This window comes from Mytilus edulis, chromosome 8, assembly GCF_963676685.1.
Source record: "Mytilus edulis chromosome 8, xbMytEdul2.2, whole genome shotgun sequence".
NCBI lineage: Eukaryota > Metazoa > Mollusca > Bivalvia > Mytilida > Mytilidae > Mytilus > Mytilus edulis.
Window position 1 is genome coordinate 9,606,294 of NC_092351.1, and position 21,933 is coordinate 9,628,226.

The 21,933-nt window shown below is 32.4% G+C and overlaps 1 protein-coding gene across 1 annotated transcript in view; it reads right to left on the reverse strand.

The window, feature by feature from the left end:
- LOC139483936 (H(+)/Cl(-) exchange transporter 3-like) overlaps positions 1–18,134 on the reverse strand; it is a 47,864-nt gene extending 29,730 nt beyond the window's left edge. Inside the window, 7 exon segments of the mRNA XM_071267661.1 lie at positions 1,004–1,069; positions 1,072–1,095; positions 2,136–2,318; positions 2,613–2,693; positions 10,623–10,829; positions 17,549–17,672; positions 18,109–18,134. Of these exon segments, the coding sequence (XP_071123762.1) occupies positions 1,004–1,069; positions 1,072–1,095; positions 2,136–2,318; positions 2,613–2,693; positions 10,623–10,829; positions 17,549–17,672; positions 18,109–18,134 (711 nt within the window).
- Between the last annotated feature and the right edge of the window lie 3,799 nt (positions 18,135–21,933).

Sequence of the window (21,933 nt, forward strand, 5' to 3'; positions counted from 1 at the left end):
GACCTTTTGTTTTTTAATTTCTATGTCATTTGGTCACTGGTTGAGAGTTGTCTCATTTGTAATCTTACCACATCTTCTCATGTTTATAGAAACCAAGCATCAATGAACAACACATGGTCTAGACATGATACTAGCACAAAAGAAAATGTGGTATATTTTTCACAATATTCAGGGCACAAAAGAATATTTCTATCACACCCAATCTTAATTTGTCTTCAAGACATTTCGAACTGGATCTAGTGGTTCCTATGGTATGACTAACTGAGAGGTCTAGTGATAGTATGATCACCTCAAGGGAAGGAGGATGTGTTTTGGAAAGAGGGCCCGGTCAAACTAAAGACTTTCAAATTAGTATGTTTTGCTTCTCCACTAAGCACACAGCATTAAGAATAAGTGCAGAGAATTTCCCACTCAAGAGTATATGGTAAGATTTATGTTATAAGTAGAAGAGAAATGATTCATTTTCCTATCTCCTGTTGTTGAAGACATAATTCAAAATAAATATGGAATGTGTTCATAGGAAACTGAGGAGCTCCTGCTTGCATAAAACTTCATAAAGGAAAATAAATCAAGACCAGTAAAAGTCACGCTACCCAATATGTTCCTGATTTGAGTTTTGTAGTAATGAGCATTTTGTTTAATTTTCATAAGATTTTATTGAGGCAAACTTAAGTTAGAGAATGAAAACAAAAATTCAGCAATTTTTCCAATTTGTAAAGGGCATCTAAAACAGTAAAAGTTACTGCACCAAAATTCAAACTAGATCTGTGTTATGTGGCAATAAACATATTGTGTATAAGTTTCATAAAATTTATTTGAGAACAGAAACCAATTTTGGGACGTATGAACGTACGTCAAGACGAACAAGAGTAAAACTTAATTGCCTTCTGCTACGGCTGGGGCATAAACAGTCATTTTAGAACCTTTGCCAAAACAATAATTTTTTTTGATATCATAGGAAATCCTTTTCTACACTATTTGTAAAATCTTTGTATATACCAACCTCAGCTATTAAGTATTGTCCTAACTTCGAATTCTTCCTATATCTACACCAGGCAATATTCATTTTGTTAAAAAAAAACTTCCATATAAACCCTGAAGGAGAGGATAAGTGATAATGTTATTAATTTTGTTGTGATGCTACAGCTCAAAGTTATAACAGAAATCAAAATAGGATAAAATTAAGTATAAAGATTTAAAGACTTTTCTAAGATCTTGTTCAGACATCGAGTCTTTAACTATAATTCATTTGTGCCAACAGCTATTGGAGCACAGTTTAATAAATTAATGGAGCATTGTGTTGACCTGTTTGCACCTTAAACAAGTTGTCAAACTTTTGGCTATTTCTTAGATGCATAATTTTTTTATAAGTTATTATTGGCTTTGAACTAGCTGTCAATAACTGTGGGTTCTCTCATGTTTGTACTTAGTGTCCTTTTGTTGTTGGGATGTATAAGTACCTGTCCACATCCATTCTTTTTTTGTGAGATGTATTTCTATTTGTATCCATATGATGAGTTACGCCTTTTTGAACTGATTTTAATAGTTGGATCTTATGTTGTACTTTTTAACCACTGTCCCAGGTTAGGGGGAGGGTTTGGATTCCGTTAACATATTTAACCCTGCCACATTCTGTATGTTTATGCCTGTCTTCAGTCAAGAGACTGTAATTCAGTGGTTGTTGCGTGTTTGTGTTACATATTTGATTTACTTTCGATTTTTGTACATAAATTAGGCTGTTGGTTTTCCTGTTTGAATTGTTCTACATTGTCATTTCAGAGCATTTTATAGCTGACTGTGCAGTGTGGGTTTTGCTCATTTTTGAAGGCTTTATAGTGACCTATACTTGTTAGTTTCTGTGTCATTTGGTCTCTTGTGGAGAGTTGTCTCATTTGCAATCATACCACATCTTCTTTTTTATATTCAAGATATTAGACAAAACTTCTAATTTCTGTCATAGTTCCTGTACATATACATTTTTAATGCCTCTGGATTATAAATGTCTGTATTCACCCCTAATGCCCCTAGGAATATAAACTTTGTACTCACCCCTAATGCCTCTATGAGTATAAATTGTGTACTCACCCCAAATGCCCCTAGGAATATCAACAGTATAAGTTCCTGTAAGTACTCACCCCTAACGCCCCAAGGAATATAAACGGTATAAGTTCCTGTAAGTACCAGGGTTCATTATACTCTACATAAAACATCACAAGATGATCATTTCCAAATGGATTAATTGATCTGAGTACAAATGCAGCTGCTAGTGCACAGAAAAATGATCTCCACAGGGTCTTCAAAGGAAAATAGTAACTAACCTACAAAAAGTACAAAAACAACTTAGAATCAAAATTAAAAATAATCAAACAAACAATGACTAAAAGGTTTAAAATGGGAGTTTTGATCTTATGCCATATATGGTCTATTTATTTAAAAAATATTAAAACATTTAAAAAATTCATAAATTTACAGTACCCAATATTTTGGTACATGTCTCATATAACTTATGTTAATTCACCTAGAATAAACAAACAATTGACTATCAGGTTTTTTTTTTCAATAACCTATAGCTTGTTCGATGCCTTGAAAATTGAGAAAACTAAGAAACTTACTTCCTCTAAACTAAACAATACTCCACCAATAGGAGCACCAAACGCCACACTGACTCCAGCTGCAGCAGCTGCTGATAATATCTACAAAAAAAATAGTAGCTTTAAATATATTATATAAGTAAGAACACCAATTGCAAGTAAAGAATATGTTACTTTGATAGGCAGACAAAAACTAGGAGGCATTCAAAGATTGAATTTTATTCCCAAATAAAACGCAACATTCCTGACTGCATGTGCTTCCTAAAAAGAACATTTGTTTGATGGTAATATCATATAACAAAATGTAATTTGATAGGGTTTGTCAAAATGTCGAACATGTGCACATTTGTGGTATGAAAAGCTTCTCTGTTTCATATAAAATGTGCTCCAGCAAAACCCTTTTACAACTTCATACTATATTGGCCTTTTAATTTTTTTTTTTTTATTCCAGTCTTACTGTTGAGTCTTTTGTAAATGAAATGTACATCTAACCGTAACCTGAATAGTTCAATCGTTATTTTCAGGTCATCTTCCATCAATATATTGATAGCACAGACAATGAAAATTCATCAATTGATTATTTGGCATGAGCACAAGGTTTACCCATCTCAATAAAATTGAGCTGACTTTTGATTGGTCTCTTTTTCCACATGGCACTTATTAATATCCAGGATTCATGACCAGTTTTAAGAGCAATAGGAATTTAGGCCCTCATAAATAGAAAAAATTGATAATGGGAGGGACTGAATTATTAAAGTTAGTCTGACCTAAAAAGTTTTAAGCGATGGGATGTAAGGGGCATCGAACGATATCCACGGAACTCGTCGTGCTCCTTAAATATTGTTAAATAACCAAAGAAATATTCGTCTAAGATTACCAATTTGTATAGTGTTACAGAAAATAACAATCAGGAAAGTTTGAAAAGTATATTAAACATTTTAACAAACGCTTAACACCGTAAATTTAATATATCCAACCAGTCAAGAAAACCAAAACAAACAACATGGCTGAAATCAACTCATATTCCGATGCGGTTTCACAACCAGCATATCATAAACATACCAACTTTTACCCGATACATGAAGGTCTTGAGGAACTGAGGTCAGTAAAACCGGTATTCATTTTAGAAACAGATTTATTTGGCAATACAGAACTCCAACAAAAAGACTTCTTACAACATGAAGAAGTTTACAAAAGTATCGGTTCAGAGGTACCCAGATTCCAAATGAAAGGGTTACAAAGAGTCAAGGGAATGTGGCGTATTTATCTTGCACAAGAACTAGCAAGAGATCACCTCCTTACAAGAGGTGTATCTATACGTAACAAACTTTTAACAGTATACGATAAAAACCCAAGAATCCCTGTAGCTGAACAACGCCCAGAATACCTCCGAATACGTGTGTCCAACATTCCATTATCAGCTGAGGACGGTATGATCTTCTCGTTCTTTCAATCTAATGGCGTAGTCGTTACAAGCTATTTCAGAGAGAGAGTGAGAATAAATGGCGAAATGACCGACTGCCAATCTGGAGACAGAATTTTTTTTGTCGAACCATTGGAAGGCACACTACCCAGATTCACAAGGATAAGCAAGTACAATGCCAAAATATATTACAAAGGCCAAATCTACATAAATGCACATATTACTTGTCAAAAATGCCTGAAAAAGGGACACAAACAGGACAAATGCCAAAACGATTGGGTTTGTAATGAATGTGGAAAAGAAGGGCATAAAGCAAAAAAATGCCAAACTCCTAGTAAACCAGCACCAGATAATGACACTCCTAGTAAAACAGCATCAGACAATGAAGCTAATAAAACAGATGACCAGTCTGATTCTAGTGAAAGTGAAAGTGGGGAAGAGACTGACATTGGTGATCATGTTGATCACAGTGAAACCCCATCTTCACAGTCCATATTGCTACCTACAGAAGCAATAACAGCAACAACAACAGCTATCAGTAAAGTCGTTACAGAAATTGATCCTGATTCACAGGAGAAAAAAACAAGAAAAAAGAAAAACAAAGACAAAACAAAAAACAAGCCAAAAGTTGAATCAAAAGGACCAATAGACAAATTCATTGTAAACCCTGAATCAACAACACCAGTACAAAAACAGGGGAAAAGACCAGCAACAACCCCTACAGATGAATATCACAAAAGACAAACTGATTCCAGTAAATCATCAAAGACATAGGTACAAGAACAGTTACCATATACCATTTCCTTTCAAAATATATTATCCATACAACAATGCCTAAGTCAATGGACATAATAATTTGTACTTGTACAAATATCTGTATATACTCCTATTTTATATATATTCATAAAAAACAATTAAAAAAATATGTGGCAGTGTATGATACAATAACATTAGATTGTATATACTCTGCACAAAACAAAATAAAACAATAAACTCTATATATAGATTGTTGTCAATATAATATGTATAGATCAATGAAACTAATTCTTTTTTTTTCATATGAAACAACTAGTATAGTTATATATATATATGTAATAATTTGTGCTTCAATGTACCACAATATCAATATGTGCGCTATGTCATATAATCATGTAAACAGAAAAGCAATAGCATTCTACTATATTTATATAGATATGCAAATTAATTCCATCGCCATTTCCACACACCTGTATACAAAATGTAAACAAATCAGTTTGACCTATTTATACCTGTTTTTATATGCAGATAATTATCCTTTTTTAGTTGTAGCCTCAAAAGTTTTCATTCATGTATTATGTCTTCATTTTTTCAATTATTTGCATCAGAATCTCCGTGTCCTGCTAAATATCTGTATAATTAAAGTCAAGCCCCTTAAACATAATAGTTTTAAATTCTCCCTCGCCCTGCTCGTCCGAATTTAAAGCATTTAATTTCTAATTCAATAGGCTATAAACAAGACAAACACAGATATAGGATTAGTTGCTCGCAGTAACATCTTATTTTCTCTTGCGATACAATATTTTATTTTACTGAATTGTACATATTTCTTCAATCGAAACATTATATAAACACATGATCATGACATATAACATTGTTCCTCTTTCGCATCGTTTCTTTTCTCCCGGCTAATTCCTCCAACGCCTGTACGTACAATAAACATAGCAGCAACTGCACATATACCTATGTGACCAACTTCAATCCGACGTAACTGCGAGCACCTTCGATACTAATACATTTAAATCCCAAACTTTATATAGTACCTTTAAACCCCACCCATAAAAACCGCCAAAACTTTCCTCGTGCCTCCTGCACCTAACATCAAACTTATAAATAGTACATACTGTTACAAAACCAGTATCCGAACTAGTTATACTAGTTCCCATCTGTAAATATTAACTACAAATAGCTAACGGGAAAAACCCTATTTCAAACGAAATAAAATACATGTAATATTATCTGTACTGTTATCACAAGCATACGAAAGTATTTGATAATATTCTCCCGTTATTTTTGCTACTTGGTTATTAATGTCTTTATTTCTGAAAAGTGTTTTAAAAATATACAATTAACGAAAAATAAATTCAATACTCACCAATTCAGAAAGATATATATTACATCCATCACATTTATATATTTCTAAGTCTATTAAAGTTAATCCTCGTGCGAATTAATCGTTTTACATGTGAAGGTCAATATATTTTACCAGCTAACAATTCTAAATATAGAAATAGGTGGAAACCTATTAAAGTCGGTCAATATGAAATTAAATGTATGTGTGTACATGTAATTATATTTCGTCTAGCAACTCACACATGTACAGTCAAAGCTAAAACTGTCACTAGAGATGCACATATGATTGTATTTTTATCTCTAAATTCTGTATATATTTGTATGTATATTATTCTTTTTATATTTGAAATACATGTATCAAATACTTTTTTAAAAACAAAATCAAGATGTCACTTAATCCATTGCATATATGTTCTTTAAATTGTCAGGGGTTAGGAAAATATGAAAAAAGAATTAGACTAAAAGAATGGATAAAACAACAAAAATGCAACATAATATTTTTACAAGAAACACATTTTTCGAACAATTTAATAGATAAAGAATTTACGGGCGATTTATATCATAGTTTTGGAAGCACACAATCAAGAGGTGTTTCGATTTATATTAACCAAAAAATTAAGTATGAAATCATAGATAAATATGTAGATCAACACGGAAGAATTGTTTTAATCAACATAGAAATCGACAAAAATATATTTACTTTTGTAAACCTTTATGCCCCAAACACAAGTAAAGATAGAAATATATTCTTTAAAAAAGCTTTAAGTGTCATTGAAAAATATAGTCTTGGTATAATTATCATAGGCGGTGATATGAATGAAACGCTTAATATAAAAGATAGAAAAAGTAATAGAAAAGATCAACAAAAAATAAAAAATAAGACAAATGGGCTAAAAACTCTGATAAAAAAACTAAAAGTTATAGATATATGGAGAGCTATAAATCCAAATAAAACGCAATATACCTGGAAAAGAAAAAATAATGAAGTAGCTAGTAGAATTGATTATTTTCTAGTAAGTGAAGATGTGAGACCAAGAGTACTCAGCACTGATATACGACCTGCAACAATTCAATATACAGATCACAAGCGATTTCACTTAAAATTAATCATTGTCAAGGGAACAAAGGAAAGGGATACTTCAAATTAAACAATAATATCCTTAACGACGAATCATACAAACTAAAAATAAATACTTTGATAGATAAATATGAAAAATTAAGAAATAAAAAAAAGTCTAGCAATCGTGTGGGATCTTTTTAAAATAGAAGTTAGAGAGAAAACTATAGAACATTGTAAAATAAAAGCTAAACATAAAAGAGATGAAATTACAAAACTAGAACAAGAACTTAAACTTTTGAATGAAATTCACGATAACTACATAGATGAAAAAAATAATAATTTGCCAAATATAATAGATTCAATAAATAAAACAGAAGAAACACTACAAACTTTATATTCAGATAAAATAAAAGGGGCACAAATAAGATCACGAGTTAAATGGATAGAAGAGGGCGAAAAAAATACAAAATATTTTTTGGGATTAGAAAAATCAAGACAAACAAGGAAAAACATTACTGCTATAAGAGACAGTAAAGGAGAATTAACAGAAGATCAAGGCAAAATATTAGAAACGGGGAGAAATCATTATGTCAATTTATATAAGTCAACTAATCCTGATCTAACAGAAATTGAAAATTATATTGAAAAAACTAAAATAAATTACAAATTAAGTACAAAAGAATGTAATGAAATTGACGGCAACCTGACAATAGAGGAATGTACACAATCTGTTTTTAAAATGAAACTTAATAAAACACCAGGTATCGATGGTCTCTCAATTGAATTTTATAGAGCTTTCTGGTCAAATCTACAAACCTTTGCTGTAGATGTTTTTAATAATTGCTATGAAAAAAAAGAATTAACAAATTCTCAGAAACTTGGATTGATTACCCTTATATACAAGAAAAATGACCCATTAAATTTAGATAATTATAGACCAATTACCTTACTAAATGTAGATACCAAAATTATAGCATACTCTCTTGCACAAAGACTGAAACCAATATTGCATAAAATCATTCATAGTGATCAAAACGGTTATGTAAAAAACAGATATATAGGATTTAATATTAGACAAATCCAGGATATTATAGATTATTCGGAAAAATTCAATGTAGATGGAGCTATCTTATTTTTAGACTTCACAAAGGCATTTGACTCGCTAGAATGGGAATTTATGTATTGTTCTTTAAAGAAATTTGGCTTCCAGGAATCTCTTTTGAGGTGGATAAATACTTTATACACAGATATAAAGGGTTGCATATTAAATAATGGCTGGATTTCAAGACCCTTCAACATTGAGCGCGGTATCCGTCAAGGGTGTCCCGCGAGTTCTATAATTTTCGTAATTGCTGTTGAAATTTTAGCTAGTAGATTAAGACAAAATAAAAATTTTAAAGGCTTTCAAATTAAACTAGATAATAAAACCCATACATTAAAATTAAGCCAGCTTGCAGACGACACCACTTTATTTTTAAATTCAAAACAAGAAGTGTCATTAACTCTGAATATTATAGAAATTTTTGGATCACTTTCAGGCCTAAAGCTTAACCGAAATAAAACAGAAGGAATATGGCTCGGCAATTTAAAAGCCTGCAAAGATAAAGTTGAAAACATTAATTTTACACAAAAACCTATAAAAGTTTTAGGAATATACTTTGGACTTAATAAAAATGAGTGTAAAAAATTAAACTTGCAACGACAATACGAAAAATCTGAAAAAATAATTAAAGATTGGAATAAAAGAAATTTAACTATGTTAGGTAAGATAACTCTTGTTAAATCATTAATCTTACCGAATATTACTTATGTTGCATCTGTAACCGAAATTGATAACGAATACCTAGCAAAATTTAAAAAAATAATATACAGTTTTATATGCAATAATAAATCTGAAAAGGTTAAAAGGAATATAATAAGTAAAAATTACCATGCTGGCGGGCTTAAAATGATAAACATAGATAAATATCTAGAAGCGATAAATATTAGTTGGGTAAAAAAACTCATCGAAAACGAAGATCTATCACCCAATTGGAAAGTATTACCAAGATTTTATTTTGATAAATTTGGACAAGAATTCCTTATATTTAAAATGAATTTCAACAATATTAATTTGGTCTATAAACTGAAAGAACTAATTCCACAATTTTACTTAAGAATAATCAAATCATGGATAAATACAAAATCTGAAAAGGAATTGGATCATCTATCATATAAACAAATAAGACAGCAGCTTATATGGGGCAATAAAAATATCAAATTAAACGGTAAATGTCTCATCTTCAAAAACTGGATAAACAGCAAAATTCTTTTTTTAAATGACATTATTGATAATAAAGGAAAATTTAATCAAAACATGATCTTAGATAAACTTTCCTGTCATGCTAACTGGTTTTCAGAATATTCTAAATTAATGAAAGCAATACCAAAACAGTGGTTACAAGAGCTAACTAAAGAAGAATCATTAAAAACAAAAGTTGCCACTGACTCCGAATATAAATTTAAAGATAAAAAAGGAAAAATGGTATCACTTAAAAACATTTCCTCCAAAGACATTTACATCTCCCTCTTAAATAGATATTATGAAAAACCAATAGGATTTCAAAAATGGGACAACATATTTATCTTGGAAAACAACACAAACAAAAGACAACAAATGCTAAATTATATCTTTTATTATATACAAGATAATAAATTCAAAATGTTAAGATGGAAATTTCTGCACTACATTTTACCAACCAAACAATTACTTTTCTCTTGGAAAATAACTAAAACTCCGCTATGTAATATTTGTGATGTCATCGAAGATTATGAGCACTACTTTTTAACATGCAAATTTCTGAAATCATTTTGGGATAAAATAAAACTTTTACTTGATAAACTTAAAATAGGACATCACATCATATCAATTAAATCACTTTTGTACGGATACAAAATAAACGATACAAGTTACTACAGTATAAATGATTTAATTACAATTATTATTTTTACTGTATACAAAGGATACTATACATCCGAACAAAAAACAAAACAAATTAATATGTTTGAAATTTTCAAAAAAGAATTTCTTCAATATCACGAAATATTGATAAATAAAGAAGGCAAATATGAAAAATTCCATAATCTGGTTTTAAGCATAGCTAATTTGACAATGTTTATTTTAAACCCTAATAAAATTACAAGAAGAATACATGTGATGTGATGATCGTTTACCTGAGAAATGTGTGACAGATATTTTTGTACAACAAATGAATTGGAAAGGGACTGATGGAGAAAGCTTAAGACTAAGACCAGATGGATGAATTACTGAAGAACAGATGAATGGACAAGGTTAATGCAATATAGCTGCCACTTTTAAATTGGGACAGAGAAGGTAAAAAAAGCTTTCAATTCTTTACAAATATAAAATTTTCAAAAACAATAAATATGTTTGACTTACCTCCGTTTTCTTAGCTTCATTGGAGCCATATTTAGGAAATAAATAAGAAAATATATTGCCACAGCATGCAGCAACATGTACAAATGGTCCTTCTTTACCAAGACTTAATCCAGCTGATACAGCTAACATCATTCCTACTGACTTGGTCAATAATGTCCACTTTCCTAAATATCCACGAATAATAAATCCACTTAATATTGTTTTAATCTGAAAGATAAATATATTTTTCGATTCAAAAGTTTTAATAAGATAAAATAATTACTATTTTAAGTTGCAGCTCTTAATCCATGGGTACCTGTATGTTTCCAGAACAAATATTGGAATGTCAATGTAAATTTTCAGTTTCTGCTTCTGAAATGTGTAAACACTACACACAACAATTTTACCACCTTCACACTGAATGGCAGCCCTTGGTCAAGAATGATATGAATCAGCATTGTAATCTACCAAGGGTGTACAGGATAGGACTGAAACATAATCCTGGGCTAGAAAAAATGATAAAAAGTATGTCATTTTTTCTTGAATTAAGTGTTAAATCATCATGCTGTTCAAACTTCAGCTGGTTTCATATCAGCATGGGAAAAACCAGGTGCTCTGCAGGGCGCAGCTTTATCCGACTGCAGAGGTCGAACCCTGAACAGTTGAGGCAAGTATGGACACAATATTCAAGCTGGATACAGCTCTGAATTTGGATTGTGATTAAATAGCTGACACAGCAAAGGTTTCTGACTCAGAATGAATGTGGTCTAATGAACTAAAATATTATTTTTTTTGCTTTTGAGCAATTCACTATGCTGTTGAATATTATTCCCCTAAAAAAAAATATTTGAAGAAATTTTCTTTTTAATTTCTGAAATCTGAAATGAGAAAATTGTATCCAAGGAAGCAATTCGCCAAACATATTTTCCATATGCAAAGTGACCTTAGCGTGACCCTCTCGTCAAAATCCGGTGATCTCAAAACGCATGGATCTGTCACTGAAATAAACTATTATCTGATTGTATATATTAAACAAGTGCTCAATATCCATGTTTTTTTGTTGATTGTTGACAAACGGGTGACAATCGTTAAACTTTGGATTCAAAACACGAACTTTAATTACCTGACATATTTTACCTCACTGACCGATTGAAAAATCAAAGCGCTGTAAGCATTGAAGGCAGTTAACCAAAAACCAAGGCAAACGTAACAAGTGAAACTGCGAGCTACTGCTCACTGATGATACCCCCCCCCCCCACAAGTGGATAATATTAATAGTGTAAAAATATGCAAGTGTTCGGTAAACAAGAACTTATTGAGTGATGACTCTGAAAACGCATCACACAGTATAGCTGACTTAATATATAAACCTTGAAACCAAATTTCAGAAATCCTTGTATTGTAGTTCCTGAGAAAATTGTGATGAAAATTTTCAACTTGGCTATCATGTGTAAAATTATACAAGTGTTTTCGGTAAATAGGAAGTTGTTAAGTGATGAATCTGAAAACGCATCACAGGGTAAAGCTGACTTATTTAAACCCTGAAACCAAATTTCAGAAATCCTTGTATTGTAGTTCCTGAGAAAATTGTGATGAAAATTTTCAACTTGGCTATCATGTGTAAAATTATACAAGTGTTTTCGGTAAACAGGAAGTTGTCAAGTGATGAATCTGAAAACGCATCACAGGGAAAAGCTGACTTATTTAAACCCTGAAACCAAATTTCAGAAATCCTTGTATTGTAGTTCCTGAGAAAAATGTGACGAAAATTTTCAACTTGGCTATCATGTGTAAAATCATACAAGTGTTCCGTTAACAGGAAGTTGGTGAGTGATGAATCTGAAAATGCATCACACGGTAAAGCTGACTTATATCAAGCCTGAAACCAAATTTCAAAAAATCCTTGTATTGTAGTTCCTGAGAAAAATGTGACGAAAATTTTCAACTTGGCTTTCATGTGTAAAATCATACAAGTGTTTTCGGTAAACAGAAAGTTGGCGAGTGATGAATCTAAATACGCATCACACGGTATAGTTGACTTATATCAAGCCTGAAACCAAATTTCAGAAATCCTCTTAGTGTAGTTCCTGAGAAAAATGTGATGAAAATTTTCAACTTGGCTATCATGTGTAAAATCATACAAGTGTTCCGTAAACAGGAAGTTGGCGAGTGATGAATCTGAAAACTCATCACACGGTATAGCTGACTTATGTCAAGCCTGAAACCAAATTTCAGAAATCCTTGTAGTGTAGTTCCTAAGAAAAATGTGACAAAAAAAATCATGGGACGGACGGACTGACGGAAGGATGGATGGATGGAAGGACAGACAGAAGTAAAACATTATACCCCTCTTTTTTTGAAAGCGGGGATATAAAGCGGGGGTATAATTATGAAAACTGTGTCAGTTTGCTTCAACATTAAACATTCATATATTGTACATTTATGTTTATCTAATGAATTAATTATTAGGGCAATTAATTTATATGTTATCAAGGTTTCAAAAGCAATGCATATATCAATGCATATTTTCTATGGTGAGTCTGCAGTGGTACAAGTTCGCAATGATTGCAGTTGTTCTAGTTGGTAGTTAAAGTTGGTTTTAGTTGTCTCTTAGTAGTACAAGTTGACTTAGTACGAAAATGTAATAGTATGAATGGACTGGTTTCCCTGGAAAGAAAGCTGAATTTGGTTCTTTAGTACAAAAGTTATGAGACACAAATCAGACAAATGTTCACTACTAGAAAGATCAAAGGTGAGGTCTGACTGACCTGCCCATAGTAAATGTAAATGATTAGTTATATTGACCCATACATGAATACATTTGGTTTAGGGATGGGATCTCAACGGTTTTCAAGTTCTCAAACAGGAAGGGGTAGGGTGATCCCCAGGGACTTCCCCTATATCTCATTTAATTAGTTATATTGACCCATACATGAATATATATTGTTTAGGGGTGAGGATCTCAACCGTTTCCAAGTTCTCAAACAGGAGGGGTGGGGTGACCACAGTGACACCCACTATATTTCATTTGATTTGTTATATCGTCCCATACATGAGTATATATGGTTTAGGGGTGAGGATCTTGACCATTTCCAAGTTCTCAAACAGGAGGATGTACGGTGACCCTCGGGACTCCCCTTTTATTTTATTTGAATTGTTATATCGTCCCATACATGAATATATATGGTTAAGGGGTGGGGATTTCAACAGTTTTCAAATTCTCAAACAGGAGGGGTGGGGTGACCCAAGGGACTCCCCCTATAAATCATTTGATTTGTTATGTTGTCCCATACTTGAATATATGGTTTAGGGGTGGGGATCTCGACCATTTCAAAGTTCCCAATCAGAAGGGGTGGGATGACCCCAGGGACTCCCTCTATATTTCATTTGATTAGTTATATTGTCTCATACTTGAATATGTATGGGTAGGGGGTGGGGATCCAAACCGTTTCAAAGTTCCCAAACAGAAGGGGGTGGGTTGACCCCAGGGACTCCCCCTATATTTCATTTGATTAGTTATATTGTCCCATACTTGAATATGTATGGTTTAGGGGTGGGATACCAACCATTTTAAAGTTCCTAATCAGGAGGGGTAGGTTGATCCCCTATATTTCATTTGATTAGTTATATAGTCCCATACATGAATGTATATGGTTCAGAGGTGGGGATCTCATCCGTTTCAAAGTTGTCAAACAGGAGGGGGTAGAGTGGCCCAAAGGACGCCACCTATATATCATTTGATTTGCTTACATATGAATTAGTATTATATAATATAGTTGCATTATTTCTGAAAATAAAGTAAGAAACTTCCAGCTACTTTAACTGACCCTTCAAAATTAGAATTACAGTAACATGTTTACACTTTAAAAGCATCTTACATGCATTATCAACATTTATCTTTGATAAAGAAAATTTATACTGTCACAAGGAACATATATAATGTTAAATATACTGTTCCCAGCTGTCACATTGTATTGGATTTTGACATTAAAATTTGTCAAAAAGTAATTTTGAGTTTCTGTATAAAATATTTTCTGCTTTTTTGTAGTTGGTCGATAAAACCTGGAATTACCCTTATCAACTTCCAGAATAGTATCCGATATTATTTGTCTTAACGGCATCCATTGTGTTTTCAATGTTGTTTTTGTCAGTCAGATACGATTTTACTCGAATTTACACATTATTTGTTGGGGATTTTCTGTATAAAGTTGAACAAAATAAACATCGCTGTCATGAATAATAATGATGAAAATAAGTTTTGAGATCGTTTTTTTGGAGACTTTGGTGAAAAGGTTTGCAGTTCTTTTTTATTTTCTTTCAAGTGGATGTTCTGTCGGGCGTAGCTAGTGACCAAGTCGAAAATCTGTTTGCAAAAGTGGGAGGTCGCAGACCTCGGACCACCACTAATTTGAACCCCTGCCTCCAAATTGAAAAGATACGAAAATTTCGTCTTCTAATTTGAAATTGCCGCCAACAGCATGAACAGTTGAACATATTTTGATAGACTACTGACGTAGTTGACTACGTATTGACGACAAACAATATTCCTACGACTTTTGCCATTTAGGAAATCTAAACTACATGTCTTTAGAGATTTTCGGCGATTAAATATTTTATACAATAGTTCTTTGACATCTTAGCCAAAAGCACAGGCAATAATAAACTACATAAGGATTTCTAATGAGCACTACATCCTATGTGCAACTTCAAAACTTTTGGGTGATTCGACGACCATTTAAGGTTTTTCTGGTCATATTTTTTGTAATCCAGAATTAAAATTATTAAAAAAGTGTTCGATTAGTTATATATACATAGTAGCCAACTAGATAATAACACTGGCACGTATTTCAGCATTTATTGGGTAGAACACAAATCTAGGGTGCTCGCATAATGCAGCTTAACTGCATAAAAATTATATGAAATGTATGCGAAAAAAATGATAAAATTGTGCACATAAGACTAAGTTTTTGATGTATGTATGCATTGGTTCAAGAATTGGAATAAAATTATTTTTCACCAGTCACTCGTTTCATATGACTTTAATCTATAGTAAATTCTAAAAAAAAAATATAGCTATAATCATCTCAAGACAATCATCATTTCTTAATACATAATTTTCAAGCAGTATCAGGGAGGTATTCAAACATATATATATATAACAATATTCTTTAAATAGAATTTGATTACCTTCCTTACACTGCTTTTAGATCGTCTAATTTGTCCTTTAACCAGAAAAAACCCTTGTTTATCCCCCTTTTTGCCCCTATTTGCTAAATGATTTGAGCCATAACCCCCATAACCATCCCTTTGTAGTACGGAAACTTGTGGTATAATTTCAGAGAGATTTATACACTTATACACAAGTTATTGACTGGAAACTACAAACATGCTTATTTGGACCCTTTTTTGGTCACCGACTGATTGAAACCCCCCCCTTGGAGCAAGAACCCAAAACTCAATAATCCAGCCTTTCTTTTGTAGTAAAAAAACCTTGCAGTATAATTTCAGAGAAATCCATACAATTACACACAAATTAGAGTCTGGAAACTAGACAAATACTTGTTTTTGGCCCCTTTTTTGCCATTAATTCCTAGACTGTTGGCCCAATAACCCCTAAAATGAATCCCAACCTCTTACTTCTGGTTTAAAACACTGTGGTACAATTGCAGAGTAATTGAAATACTTATTCACAAGTCATTATCCTGAAACTAGAAAAAATGCTTGTTTAGGGCCCCTTTTGGACCCTTAATTCCTAAACGGTTGGTCTAATCATCCCCAAAATCAATCCCAAGCTTCCTTTTGAGGTATTTAAGGTAGATTCATGGTATACCGCCATCTTGGATTGTACAATCACAGTACAAAATCGGTCTAGTTATTTGCCCAAATCAGCAAATTTGGAAACAGATTTGCAATTTAATGGTTAGGCTGTTTATTTATATAAAGAAAACTTGCAAATTTATTGTATTATTCAAAATATTTTAACAAATATCGACCTTTTTGGTTTTTAAAATCATTTTTTTTCAAATGAGCCATTTAAGGGGAGATAACTCTTTCAGCACAAAATTTATACTGGGCTAATAGGGATTTTTTTTATTTTTACTTGTGGCAAGAAAACAAGTTCGGTGACACCATGTTTTCTTTTTATTTTCTTAAAACATATTATAAAACCTATCTTCTCACAAATTTTTTCAAAATTCTATCTCATAGAATTTTTTTTATTCACTGTTATGTGTTTTTTCGTGAACAAACTAACCAAATTTAGGCAATTTTCAACGACTCATAGCTTGAAAAATAGCACGGTGACCCATACTTTTTATTATATTTTTGAAAACAGCATAGGAAAATCTTCATTTTGTCAAATTATAAGAAAATTCTGTCTCAAAAAACATTAACTTATGATCTACCTTAACCTTCTAAATAGATTTCATATAGATCTATTCACTTAAACTAAAGTTATTGTCTGGAAACCAATGTGTCTTCGGACGAAGCAGACGACGACACAAATGAGGACTACTTGTATTTTACATGGTAAGAATTTTCAAAAGGAGAAAATGAATGTAGAAACAGATCTAGTGTGGCAAAATACTATAACCTCTATAGAACTGAGTAAATATAACAGTAACTTCAATATATGGCTCACCAACAACTCACCTAAGGGATACCTGAACCACAGGCATAGGGAGCAAATTAAATGAATGTACAAGTAGTGAGGCTAACATAGCAAACACTACAGCCCACAGAACATATAATAGGTACTTTACATTGTATGTTGTATCACAGCTCACCAATAACTTACCTCAGGGATACCTGAACCACGGGCATAGGGAGAAAATAAGTGTACAAACATTGAGGCTAACATAGCAAACACTACAGCCCACAGTACATATAATAGGTACTTTACAATGTATGACATAATAATGTTGTATCACAGCTCACCAATAACTTACCTCAGGGATACCTGAACCACAGGCATAGGGAGCAAATGAATGTACAAACATTGAGGCTAACATAGCAAACACTACAGCCCACAGTTCATATAACAGGTACTTTACAATGTATGTTGTATCATGGCTCACCAATGACTTACCTCAGGGATATCTGAACCACAGGCATAGGGAGCAAATAAATGTACAAACATTGAGGCTAACATAGCAAACACTACAGCCCACAGTACATATAACAGGTACTTTACAATGTATGGTGTATCATGGATCACCAATAAATTACCTCAGGGATACCTGAACCACAGGTATAGGGAGCAAATGAATGTACAAACAATGAGACTAACATAGCACACACTACAGCCCACAGTACATATAACAGGTACTTTACAATCTATGTTGTATCATGGTTCTACAACAACTTACCTCAGGAATACCTGAACCACAGGCATAGGGAGCAAATGAATGTACAAACAATGAGACTAACATAGCAAACACTACAGCCCACAGTACATATAATAGGTACTTTACAATGTATGTTGTATCATGGCTCTACAACAACTTACCTCAGGAATACCTGAACCACCGGCATAGGGAGCAAATGAATGTACAAACAATGAGACTAACATAGCACACACTACAGCCCACAGTACATATAATAGGTACTTTAAATTGTGTGTTACATATTGGCTCACCAAAACATTATCCTAAATCGCAGACATAATAAACATATTAATATACGAAAACAAAAAAGCTAACATGGCCACCAATACAGCTCAGATTACATAGAACGAGAACTTTGTAACTTAAACCTGTCGTTTTTAAAAAGATTCCTATTTCTGTAAATTCGTTCTAAAGAATAAAAACAGTTGGGTTTTTGTCAAGTCTGCAACTTTTGTCGGTGAAAGCTCGACATAGGGATACAGAAATGGCCGCAGCGGCGTTAGCTAACCTCTTAATATGTCAGAAGGTAGAAGACCTGGATCCTTTATATGTTTCAATTTGTTATATGTCCATTTTCCTTGACCTCATTTTAAAAGATCTTTCTTAATAGAGCTTTTTTACAAATTGACGAAAGGTACGAACGAACGGAAAGGGATCACGTATTTTATTTCTACAATAACAGTTAAAAGAGTCTTTTTTTTTATCCAGTAAAACAGCATTCTTTTCTAAATCAAGTTTCTTTAAGAAAAATAATAATATCGCAAATAATACACGATTTTAATATAATCAAACAGAGAAAAATAGTGTCAAATACACTTACGTCCGATACGTTACTTACGTACACCACGAGTACACACATTTCCGCGGGAATTTTTCAAGCACGAGTTTCACGATTAACATTTCAATGACATTATTGAAGTACTTTAGTCTAAATTTAACGACAAGATTCACATTTATTTTTGTTTGTTACAGTACACTTTCAGCAAATTGTCAAAGTGGAATATCGAGATTTGCTAAAAACTGATGCTACAATGTTTTTAAAAAGTAATGTTGGATAAATCTAGAAAAAATGACTTTGTATATCAAGAAAATAAATCTACAATTTTGCACCATATATATTGTGGATTTTATAATGACGATGTTTGGAAGATAGACGCGAAGTTGTCATTTATCGTCCAGTGGCTAATATTTCACGAATGTTCAGGACTATAGGCAAATAAAATATAGGTTCCGTTGCTCCGGTGTATCATATATACACATTTAGGGGGGCAATGAAGTTTACCAGGAGAGAGGCGATGATTCAATAGTTATGAAACGAGCACCAGCATATGGCATAGTATGAAGATCATCTTTTTTTCTTCATTTTCATTTTATTATTTTGAGCGTTGCAAATTTTGAATCAAGGAAGTATTTATCTTTCTGTTAGAGAAGAAGACAATGTATTTGCTTTAACATTTTCTTAGGTCAAACAGTGCAACATTGTAATATTGAAGAGTGGGGAGGGGCCGGTTTTTAGTCTTCAAGGGGCATTTTTTTCGTATGATTAATCTATATTTTGAATATTTTGTAGCGTTATCTCCTCCAACCTGGTGGTATCAATAATCATATTCTAACCTATCGTACGTCTCGAAATCCTAAATATATCTCAAGAAAAATCCAATTTGATAAGTGTCGTTGCATGTACGATAATTGTCCGAAGTTTCACAACTATTATTTAAATGTCAAAATAAAGGGTCCCCAAAACGAGTCTTACGTATGATTCGTCAAGCATACGTACCTTTCGTCAATTTGTAAGAAAGCTCTAATATGATTAGCAGGATAACGATACTTGGTATGTGCCTACATTGCAAGGTGCTCATGCCCGTCAGACAGTTTCCCCCATTTCCTTTCTCAATTTGATTATTTACTTGACCCTGACCTCATTTCTTTGATCAGTGAACAAGGGTAAGTTTTCATAGTTAGATCCATATCTGAGACAATATGAGCAATAGGTCTCCTATATTTTTTTGTATAGAATGATTGTAAGGTGTACATGTCCAAATGGCAGGTGTCATCAAACCTTGACCTCAATTTCATGGTTCAGTTGTTATATGAACGTTTTTGTTTTTTGATCTGTTGTTTTAATACTGTATGATTAATGTTATTTTTTTGTATTTTGGTTTGTATTTTCTAATAACATTAACAATATCCATAGATCAATTAAATGTGGGGTTTGGAATGATTGTAAGGTGTGTATGTCTGACTGGCAACTATCATCTGACCCTGACCTCATATTTATGGTTCATTTGTCAATATCAATTTTTCCTGGTTAAGTTTGTTTCTTAGATAGTAGATGCAAAAGTTCATCTATATTCAAAACATTTTATGGTTATAAGGGGTACATGACTGTCTGACAGCATTCACCTAACTTTGGCCAATTTTAATGGTTCAATATTAAGTCAACCTTAAGATACAAAATTGTATATTTATCGATACCAACAGATCTCTCGCAATTGTCACAATAGTAAAAACATCCCATAAATTTGTCAATTTATGCTGTTATCAATTGACCAACGGTGTATTACCCTACTAATAACATACACATTGTTATTATTTCAATTCTTCATATAACAGGTAGCTTCTTTTTAGTTGCCTTTGACATAACTAACTTGCTCTTGACTAAACAACACTTCCTCATTAGGAAGTGCTGATGATATTTATAAATAGAAAACAAATCTTAAATTATGTCATAGCATCAGGAACACAAATTGCTAGCTGAGTCCCAAAAGTACCTTTTGGTAAAATGTAAATGTACTAGACTTATTTACACGGACATCAATGTTGTACATTGTGGAATAAATATTGTTTGTGGATAATTTATTAACTTTACAACGGATATTTATACAACAGTTATATAAGCACCAGATATCGCTTATTTAAGATAAAGGCAATAATAGTATAGCGCTGTTCGAAATTCATAACTCGATAGAGAAAAAACAAATCGGAGTCAAAAGCAATCATTTATAATATATCTGATAAGATATTTCACTTAAAACTTATGATCTTATAGGTAAAACTAATAGGTGTATTAATAACATTTTGTTTACTTCAACATTATTTTCTACCACAGATTTTGATTTCCGTAATGTTATTTTTGAATTTAATGTGGAAACTTTGTCAAAAAATATTTTAAGAGGTATTGCAGAATCACAGAAATGGCTAGACCTGTATTGTTTTACACAAAACGAGATTTCACAGATTTCTGCGAAACCTGCTTCTAGTTCACAGTTGCGGATAGCACAAATTTGAATAGTATCAAGATTAAACCCGTCCAAAGACTCAATTAGCAACTAGCATTGTTGCTGTGAAGATCAGCTCCAAATGAGATTTTGCATGCATTTTCCTTTGTTAATATACAGTACGCTTTTATTACCATCGCTTAAGTTTCACTACGGTACTTGCCTTTTACCATTGTATCTGTATGTCTCGTTTGGGTGAATATAGTATTTGCTTGTTTTTTAGGGGGTATTTTTTGTTTGCATGTATCGGAATGTCAATTACTGGTTTAAGGCAACACCATCTACCGAGCTTATCTCATAGTTGTATGGTGCTACGACTTTCAATAAAACTTTAATGATTATGCTTATGCGGTCCATAGACAGACAAGTCTCTTAACCCTGATTCTATCAAACAAATACATTGTTTTCCCTCAAAGTTATCGGGACCAAAAATGTATAACAAATATACCGAACTATATGGTTAATTCAACATTGTTCAAAAAGTCCATAAAAGTTGCAATAAGTAAAAAGTAACACATTTTCCTAAATGATACGTACAGATAAAAAGATAATTGATATCATCTTTTAAGTTAGTTCATTCGGTATAAAGACATCAATAAAGAAATAATGGCGACATGAAGAGGGGAAGAAATCTTCCCCATAGGCATATCAACTAAAATTGAAAATGGA